Source organism: Lepidothrix coronata, unplaced genomic scaffold, assembly GCF_001604755.1.
Source record: "Lepidothrix coronata isolate B3197 unplaced genomic scaffold, Lepidothrix_coronata-1.0 Scaffold19, whole genome shotgun sequence".
NCBI lineage: Eukaryota > Metazoa > Chordata > Aves > Passeriformes > Pipridae > Lepidothrix > Lepidothrix coronata.
Genome location: NW_016690199.1, coordinates 285858 through 296331, shown reverse-complemented (window position 1 = coordinate 296331; position 10474 = coordinate 285858). Strand labels below are relative to the sequence as shown.

The 10474-nt window shown below is 59.0% G+C and overlaps 1 protein-coding gene across 1 annotated transcript; it reads left to right on the top strand.

Moving 5' to 3' along the window:
- The first annotated feature begins 5841 nt into the window (after window positions 1–5841).
- Window positions 5842–8309, top strand: SIX1 (SIX homeobox 1). The gene is made up of 2 exons (XM_017807553.1): window positions 5842–6426; window positions 7400–8309. Exons 1-2 carry the CDS (start codon window positions 5867–5869, stop codon window positions 7686–7688), a joined length of 849 nt encoding a protein of 282 aa, XP_017663042.1. The 5' UTR covers window positions 5842–5866; the 3' UTR covers window positions 7689–8309.
- The last annotated feature ends 2165 nt before the right edge of the window (window positions 8310–10474 follow it).

The window sequence follows — 10474 nt, the reverse complement described above, 5'->3', positions numbered from 1 at the left end:
CCGGCGGGACGGGGCTGCAGCAGCCCCGCCTGGAGCAGACAAGGCGCCCGCAGTTTTTTTCGCTTTCGCCAGGTGACTCATTCCTGGCAGATGTGGCACCGCTGAGGTGCAGTGAGGACCCACCCACGCACTCCGTACTTATATTCCACGCACACCCCCCCCCCGCGACCGTGCTCCTGCCTCCCCACAGAGGGCCAAACCCCGCGGGGAAGGGGCTGGTTTTACCCCTCACTGATTTTCTGCCGGGGATTCATTTTTACATCGCATCCGGCGCTGGGAAATTAAATTATTCGTTTCAAATACTTATACCACACCCCCCCCCTTCCAGCACACCCTCCTCTCACAGGGGGGCAGACGAAGGTGCCCACACGTGTCGGGTTGCGCTGGGACATATCCTACTGCCGGCCGCGGAGGGGCTGCGGAGGGGCAGCAGGGACGTGTTTTTCTTCCACGGAGGAGGCACATCTCGGGGGAACATCCTGCCTGTTGCGGGGAAGCAGCGCTCGAACCCGCGGCAGCCCCGCGCCTGGTTTGGCCGCAGCCGAATTCCAGCTGCATTATCTTACTTTAAAAAAAAAAAAAACAAATAAATAAATAAATAAAATAAAAAAAATAAAGCTGCAGAAGTTGCAACTACCATTGTCTCGGGTACCGGCAGATGCCATTACGCCGAGAAACGAGAGGAAAACAACATCGCGACAACGCGAACCGCAGCGCTGATACCGCGCGGGTCCCTGCGCGCCCGCGGGAGGCTCCCAGCCCCCCCTGGAGTGGGAATCCCACCTCCCGCCGTGGGACTGCCACCCCCCGTGGTGGGAGTGCAGACCCGCCCGGCAGCGCTGAGGGGCTTTGGGGAGGTGTGAGCAGCGGGGGATGCAGCGGGTGGGGGTCTCCCCCTCTGCGTGGGGGGACTGCCACTGACGGGGGGAGCCGCGCACTCCGGGGGCGTGTGGGCACTCGGGGGTCGTGTCGCGGACACGGACACGCGGGGGAGATGCAGCCCAGCCAGTGCCGGCTGGAAGACGAGCCGGCAGGCTTCCGTGCTGAAAAGGAGTTAAACCCCGCCGTTGTCCTTTGATTTAGGAAATGGCTCATCCAATTCAGTTCCAGATTATTCAGGGGCAGGCTGCCTCGCTCGCTCCCTCTCTCCCCACACCAGCCCAAACATCTTGAAGTAATCAGCAGCTGAGAACGGAGACGTCCCCCTGGCATCTCAGGTTAAAGAAGGAGGTCCAGGAAAATGTGGTAGAGCCATTACAAGAAACCTGAGATGCATTCATCAGAGACTCCAATTGCCATCGCATTAGGATTGATTAGAGACCAGCAGTACCGTAATGACCCGGAAAGCGGGGCATACGGGGATTATTAATATCAGACTTCTCAAAAAAAAAAAAAAGGAGGGAGGGGAAAAAAAAGAGGAAAAGAGAGAAGGAGGAGGAGGGAAAATGAGGGAAAATTTAAAAAACAAAAGCGCATCGCGGGGCTCCTGCTCGGATGCAGACTTACCTGAGAGCACAGGCACCGGCTAGCCTCAAGGACGAGAATTTATCTAACTTCTGGGAAAGAAAAAGCAAACAAATATGGGGGAAAACCCCACCTCTGGGCACCCTGAAATCGCCCGCCTCCGTGTACGGCTCGCACAGAGACTCCCAACTCCGCGGCCTCGGGGCCGGGCGGGCCGCGGTTTGGGGGTCCCAGCCGGGGGCTCCCCCACCCAGGCCAAAGGACGCCGGTCCCCGGGCTGGCGACAGCAAGGACAAGTTAAGGAGCCACCAGAGAGGGGCAAAGAGACCTCAATGGCTCGTCTCCTTCCCAGTTCCCTGCGCCAAAACAAATCAGCCCCTCCTGGTCTCGGTTTAAATGTAGCTCACTGGATAATTAACTCCATCTTTCCAGCCCTGCTTTAACTGTTTATTTAGTGTCACCCCGTATTACCATCACTAGCACTTTCCTCTGAACAGGAGGAGCTGGAGGGTTTCACCTCCCAAAAGGAAATTTTTCGTAGCTTAAAAGAATCAGCATCCAGGAGGTACATTAGCAAAGAGAATAGGGGGGACAGGGACTGGGGGTCCTATGGGAAAAGCAGGAGAAAATAAGGGTGGAGGGGGGACAGGGACAGAAAGACGTATTGGCCCTCGGAGAGGAAAAAAAAAAAACAACGCGTGATCACCTCTAATCCTTTGAAAAATGTCCCGGTAAGTGCGCGAAGAAAGAGCCCTTTGTGCCCTGGGGATCGGCCACGCCGGGAAGGCCTTATCCTTATCCTCATCCTGCCCCACCATCCCGGCCCGGCCCGGCCCTGCCCTCCTCCGGCAGCCCCGGCCGGGCCTGACCCCGCCGGGTGCGGGGGGACCCCCGCGCCGGGCACCCCCGGGGCGCAGGGCCCGGGGGGCCCAGGCAGGGACGGGGCCCCCGCCCCGCGGACACCGGCTTTGTTTTTACAGGTGTCGGGAGGGCAATTTACTAACAAGTAATTAAAGGTCGCACCGGTTTGCAGGCGCGCCGGGCCAGAGGCTCCTGCGAGAGAAGAGCGGTGCATATGGAGAGGGGTTTGTCCTTCCTCATTAAAAAATAGAATAATAAAGGGGGGGGGAGAGAGGGAGAGAAAGAAAATACAAATCCTTTATTGTTGGGGAATAAGCCGGGAAGCTGGCTGTCTCCCTGCGCCTCGCATTCGGCAGGGAAGGCGGCGCGGATCCGGTATCACGTTGCAGATCCTCACTCGAGATAACGAAATGCGATCTATTTTTCAGAACAGCAAGTGGATGGGAAAGGAGCCTCTACAACACAAACCTCATTGACTTAATGGGTCGGTTTTGGATTTCGCCTTCGAAAGGTTCGGCAAGCGGCAGCGTTGTGTTTCTGCCCCGCCGGCTCCCAGCCTTCAGCCCCGGTTCCTCATCCCGACGAGACGCGGCTCCAAAAAAAAAAAAAAAACCATTGCTGGTTTTATTTTGCTGCTCTATTTGTTTCCTTCAGACCCTCACACTTCAAGAAAAAAAAATAAAATTTATTTTTGCTTGGGGAAGAGCTTTATTTCTAAGTCCGTGGGTACAGGGGAGATGTATTCGGGTTATTTTTTCCTGATTTGTTTTGGCTTTCTGTCGAAATCGAGGAAAACCCGCAGAGCGTTGCATGGGCTGCATCTTCATCCCCGCTTCGCGCTGTATAACGCCACATCGAATAAACAAGGGAAGAGATGAATTTCCCGCACGAACAGAGCCGATGGGTGCCCGGGCAAGGGGGCTGAGGAGCGGAGGGCCCCTCGTCCGACCGCCGCCTCTCCGCGGGCGCGGAGCGGGCAGGCCCCGACGGCGGGGGACAGCTCTGGGGGGCTCTGCCCGAGCGGGGAGCGGGGTGATGCTGCCGGGGTGATGCTGCCGTGCTGCTCCTGCTCTGCCGGGAAAGGAAGGACCGAGAGCGGCCGGCGGCAGCTCCGTGCCGTTGTGTTGTTCGGTAGCTTTATGCTCGTTTGCATCTGCCTTGTTTATATTTTTATTTTTGGTTTTGAGCGGCTGGAAACTACTTTTTCTCTGGGTGGTTTTCAAGGGTTAAATGGGATGGGGTGTTCTGGGAATACATGTACCTCTTTCCGCGATTTAAAATGAAAGGTTCCCAATTTTTCGAAAAACCAACCCCGGGCCACAACGAACATTGATGCTGAGCGGTTCTCGCTTGCAGTAACTCCCAGGTAGAACCCGGCGGGTCAGTCCCCTCCTTGTGTGAATTTTGATGAGACGGAAAAATTAAGTCCCGCTCGGGAATCGCGAGGATGCCTCGGCTCAGCCCTCGCCCTTCCCTATCAACAGTTCCGCCGGCCACATTAGGATAATTTGCTTATTCCCAGTAAGAGCGGTGTTTGTTTTGGTCGGCCTTTTAAAGGAGGGGGAGGGAAAGAAAAAAAAAAAAAAAGAAAAAAATAAGAGAAGAAATGTGAGGGCAAGAAAAAGCCGCTCCCGTTAAAATGGCCAGGGGCTTTCTCAGCCCCGAGTTGCGTTTTCTCCTTCTCATCCAGAAGTTACAAACCCTCAGATCTGTGCTCTCCCCGAAGTGAGCACCTTATTAAAAAGAAGAAAATAAAGTTAAAAATTAATAACAATAGACAGGAGCGATGGAGGAGCCCACCCCCAGGCTGGGCAGGGCGCTGCTCCTCCAGGACGCGGCCGCGGGCGAGCCCATGCCTTATAATTCTGCGCACTTGCTCCAGACTTTAGGGTATTAGTTGATTTTAGAGCCGGGTTTAAGGCTTCGTTCCGGTCCCCACACAGCTGCCTTGTCAATAAGGATCTGTTCCAAGCAGACATTCCTTCTGGGAGGACATTGCAGCTCTTTAAGACTTCATCTGCAACATCATAAGTACTAAAATAAAATGGCAAGGGAAAATTACCAGACACATGGTCATGGGATATGGAAGAGCCCTGACTCCAGCGGACATAGTACAGTCGCTGTACAGACTGGGTGGCAAGGGCTTAATTTAAACAGCCCCGAGACGCGAAGTACGTGGGAAAAACAACAATCTGGATTCAGGAAAATATCGGGACCGGCCTTTCCCATGTCGTATCGCGGGCAGAGGCTGCGGGCAGGGAGCGGGCAGCGGGAGAGCCGCCGGCCCCGGCTCCGAGCCCTGCGGCTCCCCGGCTGTGAACGGGCTCCTCTTCACTTGGAGCATTAAACTCAAATAAATCCGACTTGGAAGGTCAAATAAATCCGACTGTCTTTAGTGAGGACAAACAAGTTTTAAAGAGCCCCGCGATGGCTCTTGGCACCCACGGAGCGAACTCATTCTTGAATCCAAAGCGTTCTGGAGTGTGCTGAAAATACGGGTTTCGACTTATCTAATCAAAGATAAATACAGCCATAAAGGCACCCCCTGCCCCCCGCGCCCTGCCCTTATCTCACCGCATTGTCCTCACCTCCCTGCTGACAATAGATTATCTTTGCTTAGGGAGCCTAATTGTTTTCTAATTTTTCAAATAATTGCTTTTGAGTGAGGTGTGCAAATGAGGATTAGGCTAATTAAAGCGCCGCCGGTGGGTGCAGCGCCGCTGCCCGCCGCCCGCACGGGGCTGCCCCGACCCGTCGGGACCCCCCCGAGGGGAACTGGGCAAAGCTGGGGGCAGGAAGGGGCGCACGGGTCCCCGCGTGTTATTTAGCCATTCACCAAACCATTATTTATTCATCCTCAGCACTAAGGTAATTAAATACGGGCTGGCTTGGCAAGGGACGGCCAGCGGCCGGGGGGGGGCGACGCGGGGGAGGACACAGGAGTTTTGGGGCAGAAAAAAAAAAAGATGGAAGAAAGAAAGAAAGCAAGCAAAAAAGAAAGACAAGAAGAGCCCGGCGGGAGCGGCTTCCCCGGGGATGCGCCCGGGGGCGCGGGCGGCGGGGCCGCACCCGCGCAGAGGCGGCGGCGGGACGCGCAGCCGCGGCCGGGGCCGTGTCCGGGGCCGTGTCCCCGCCGCCAGGCCCCGCCCGCCCGTGCCGAGGCTCTGCCCGCCGGGCCGGGCTGGGCTGGGCTGGGCTGGGCTGTCCGGGCTGGGCCGGGCCGGGCCGGGGGTGCCCAATCAGCGCGGCGCGGGGGCTCGGGCGCTTTAAGCGCGGCGGCGGCGGAGCGGGGACAAAGTCCCCCCGGCGGCGCGACGAGCATCCCCGCTCAGCCTGACACGCCGCCCCCGGCTGCCGCAGCGCCTCCCCGCTCTGGGGCCGCCACCGGGACAGGCACCGGGATCGGGATCAGCACCGGGCCCGGGCCCGGCGGGCGCCTCCCCCGCGCCCCTCCACCGCCGCGCTCCCGCGGAGTGCCCTCCTCCTCTTCCTCCTCTTCCTCCTCCTCCTCGTCCTCCTGCGGCCGCCGCCGCGCTCGGCCATGTCGATGCTGCCGTCGTTTGGCTTCACGCAGGAGCAGGTCGCCTGCGTCTGCGAGGTGCTGCAGCAAGGGGGGAACCTGGAGAGGCTGGGCCGGTTCCTCTGGTCGCTGCCGGCCTGCGACCACCTGCACAAGAACGAGAGCGTCCTCAAGGCCAAGGCGGTGGTGGCCTTCCACCGCGGCAACTTCCGCGAGCTCTACAAGATCCTGGAGAGCCACCAGTTCTCCCCCCACAACCACCCCAAGCTGCAGCAGCTCTGGCTGAAGGCGCACTACGTGGAAGCCGAGAAGCTGCGGGGCAGACCCTTGGGCGCCGTCGGCAAATACCGCGTCCGCCGAAAATTCCCTCTGCCCCGCACCATCTGGGACGGCGAGGAAACCAGTTACTGCTTCAAGGAGAAATCCCGGGGCGTGCTGCGGGAATGGTACGCCCACAACCCCTACCCGTCCCCCCGGGAGAAGCGGGAGTTGGCGGAAGCCACCGGTCTCACCACCACCCAGGTCAGCAACTGGTTCAAGAACAGGAGGCAACGGGACCGAGCGGCGGAGGCGAAGGAAAGGTACGTGCCACCCCCTCATCCACTCCATCTCCCCCTCTTCTCCCTACTCCACCCTGCGGGGGTCGGTTGGGAACCCCGGGAGCGCGGCGACTACCGGGCGGTGGATGGGATGGGAGCGACGAAAACACACGGTTCCCTCCAAATCCCATTTTTTAAAATCATAAACCGTGTTGCGTCTCTCCTTCTGTGGAAACCCAAGTGGGCTTTCCACTCGAGATCAACCCGACCCCACCTGCCCGGGGGGAACAAACGAGGCTTTCACCGTCCTCTCCAGGCCGCTCCGCCGCCTTTGTTTGCCGCCTGCTGCCCCGAGCAAACCGGGAGCGATGCCGTCCCGGAGCCTCCGGGGAAGCGGTCGGGATGCCGGGTCGGGCATTGCCGGGGATCGGTCAGGGTAGCACCGAAGCCCGGAGGAGGAGAGGGATGCAGCTCCGGGATGGAGAGGTGGGGGGAATCGGAGGGAGGCCGAGATGGGGACACGCTGGCCCGGCCGAGCCGCCACCCCGTACCGAGGCCACCCCGGGAGGCGCCGGGGTGGCCTCGGAGTGAGGCGGCAGCTTGGCCCGGAGAAACAGAGTGCCACGGAGGGCATCGCCTTCAGCAACCTCCCCATCGAACCTCCAAGAGAAAATCTCGCACCCTGCTCGTCTCCCGGCCGCACTTTCATTTTTAATTAAAAAGAAAGAAAAATCTCCTCTCAAAAAAAATCCCTCCCTCCATTTTTTTCTTCCTCACCTAAATTACCGGGCTGTGCGGTGTGCGCTTATTTATAGAAGGGGTAAAAGAAATGGGGATGATCCGTTATGAAAATATTAGGATTTTTTTTCCCCCCCGCTGGAGAAGCATCTGCTCCCACGCTGGAATTAAATACGAAGGATTTACGGGGGACATTAGCACAATGCCCATCCCCGCTGTCTCCTGCCCGCCCTGACATCCCCGTTGTGGGATTTTTTTTTTTCTTGCCTTTCTGCAGGGAGAACACGGAAAACAACAACGCGGCCACCAACAAACCGAACCAACTCTCGCCTCTGGATGGGAGCAAACCCCTCATGTCCAGCTCCGAGGAAGAGTTTTCTCCTCCCCAAAGCCCGGATCAGAACTCGGTCCTGCTTTTGCAGGGGAACCTCAGCCACGCCAGGAGCTCCGGCTATTCCCTGAGTGGTTTAGCCACATCCCAGACCCCTCACAGCCTCCAAGGCCACCAGCTCCAGGACTCGCTGCTGGGACCCCTCACGTCCAGCCTGGTGGATCTGGGATCCTAAAGGCCCTCGGTGAACGGCCGGAGGATCAGGAGAGGAGGTTCTGCTCGGGGACAGAGGCTCTGGGTTGTACATAGAGGACAGCACCCGGTTTTACAGCTCACCCGCTGATTCTTAACGGGACTCTCGGCTCTTTTCACACAACCCCACATCGGCTCCTGCTCCAGTTCCCCCCTCCCCCAGCATCTCCCACAATCACCACGATTTTTTTATTATTTTTTTTTTCCACGTAGCCAAACGCAAAGAGCGGCAATAACCCTCGTCAGCCCTTCGAGTTCAAACAAGTTGATCCCAACGGGAATTACAAAAAAAAAAAAAAAAAAAAAAGAGGAAAAAAAAAAGAAAAATAAAAAACCTAACCCCAGCTGGATCCGATTCCACCCAAACAAATCCCAGCGCGCGGTGGGGCAGGGGCGGCCAGCACATCCCTGCTGCTGCCCGGCCGGATCCCCCGAGGAGCTGAGACGGGGGGGACAGAGGGAGCGAACCGCTGTACTGAGCCCTGTGTCGGAGTGGGAGGAGGAAGGGGAAGTTACGTTTACATTTTTCATATTTAGCTTCACCAGAAAGATTTCGATGTAGTTTAAATTTAAAAAAAAAAAAAAAAGAAAAAAAAGAAAAAAAAGGAGTGAAAAAAAATCAAAAGCTTCAGTATTAGAGTTTTACCAAGTGCCTGTGTCTGAGTGTGGCCGTGCGATGCAGTTACTGAGTGGGCTCTTGTGGGCCCACGTCCCCCAGCTTCCTCCTCCTTGGTGGTGAAATGCAACAATGTGGCTAAAAATTAGGAGAATTACAGTAATAATAAAAGTCGACGGCCGTTTCCTCCTAAACGAGTATCCCCCGGGCTGCTCCGCCAGCTCCCCGTTGCCTTCTCCCGTCTGTCCCCGCTCGCCGCCTCCCTCCTCCGGCTTGCAGAGAGCCCGCGGATGACGCTGCCTGTCTCGAGTATTTGTTACCAAAAATCGCATGTGCTTTCAGGTTTATTTTCTATTGTACCTAAACAGTCTAAATTAAACAACGCTGATGGCAGAACATCCAGGCTGCGCTTTTCTTTGCAGGATTTCTTTGCTCGTGCCCCTTCTGCCCACCCTTACGCTCCTTCCCACGGGCTGCAGTGGAGGTGCTTCGGGGCTGCGGGGAAGCCGGTGCCTTCCTAACCGAGGAAGGACTGGGAGAGGGGGCCCGCCTTGCCTGGAATAGTCCCGTGGGAGCCGGGCTCCCGGCCGGGAGGGAGCGGCTGTCCCCCGCCGCCCGCCCCGTCGGGGCCTCGCTGATGCCGGTCCCCCCCGTTAGCGTTTTGCATCATTAAGTGCGTGTTTATTTAAGTCGCTGCCGTGTTTGTGCTCGGGGTCTTGGGCCATGGAGAAATGTCACCCTCTGCAGGAGGGTCTTGCCCGGCCGGAGCGCTCCGCGTGTCTCCCGCTCAATCCCCAGCGGATCCGCGGGCCTTGGCACAAGGACACGCTTCAGAGCCCCCCATGGGGCTCCCACCCGCGCCCGGACGGGGTGGCGGATCCGTGCTCACCCCTCGCCCCGCGGGGGAGCCGGAGCGCGGTGCCTGGGCTGCTGGGATGGTTTCCCTTCTCCCTCTGGATGGGCACCGGCTGCCCCCTCGGGGAACCTGGCCCAGGTCCCGCCGGCCTTCCTGCCCCCACGACCCTTTGTGGGGCCATGGCCGGGGCAGTGGGGGATCACCCGCCCGGGCGGGGCACAGCGTGGCTCCGTGGGAGCAGCTCGGAGGGCTCAAATCCCGTGCAGGGACGCGCAAACCGCGCGGGTGGGCGCGCAGCTGCTTGTCTGCGCGCATCTGCGGCCGCGGGCGGAGAGGGGGCAAGAACAGACGTTGTGGGGGGAGCATGGATCCCCTTCTTCGTGTGCAGCGCCCCCGACCCCGGGTGCCCGGCTCGGGAGGGCGACCGGGAGCGAATCTCGCTCCGCGCCCCGCCCGGACCTTAGAGGACGGGACGGGTGGGTCCTTGCCCCCTGGTCCAGGCTCGTCCTCTTCGCCCTTCCCGGGGACCCTCATCACTCTTCCCGGGGGACTCGTCCAGCCCCGCCGTGATCCGTCACAAAGCAGCGCAGCCGCTCCCAGCCCCTCGGGCAGAAAGGGGGGAAACCCCCTGGACACGAAGGAGGTTTTCCGGGTGAGCAGCTGTGGGCTCTGTGCCCCAGCTCCGTTTTTTTTTCCCAAACCACGGGCTCATTGAAGAGGAAGGATAAATATTGCCCGAGGCTCCAGCCCTGCGCGGCGGGAAAGCCAAGCAGGGACTCAAAAACCAGGGGTTATTTTCAAAGCAAACAGCGCAGAGGCGCTTCCTGAGCACAGGCAGCGGCAGGGCTGACTGTCGGAGGGTGAGGGGAAGCTTCCAGGGGATGCCCCCCTTGACCGAGTCCCCCTTTCCAGCGCACACCTCCGGGCCGAGGGTGCTCTCAGGCCCGACGGCAGCAGAGTGGGACCGTGCACGCCGTGCCCCGTCGCCCCCGGCCGGAAAGCCCTACCCACTCCCCGACCTTCCATTTCCCCAAAAAGGAGAGGGACGACGTTGCCAACAGGCGGACGATGGCAATGAGGGATGGAGGGTGCTGAGGGCACCTCCCTGGAAACAACTCCCCGGCCGACAGGAAGGTAGGAGCAGGAAGGCCCTGGAGCTGAGCCAGGCGCAGGTTGCTGAGCTCTTCTCGATTAGGCTTGACCTCGCAGCAAGCTTTTCACAGCAGAGCCAGCCTGGGGAGGCAGCCTGGGGCTCTTTCTCACCTAGCGCTGCTTTGTGTTTCCACCGGCAGGAAGG

What these genes read in the sequence shown, in the direction of transcription:
- SIX1 (XM_017807553.1), top strand. Translation starts at nt 5,867, where the DNA reads ATGTCGATGCTGCCGTCGTTTGGCTTCACGCAGGAGCAGGTCGCCTGC. An exon ending in GCGGCGGAGGCGAAGGAAAG is followed by an intron (nt 6,427 to 7,399) that starts GTACGTGCCACC and finishes GCCTTTCTGCAG; the next exon opens with GGAGAACACGGAAAACAACA.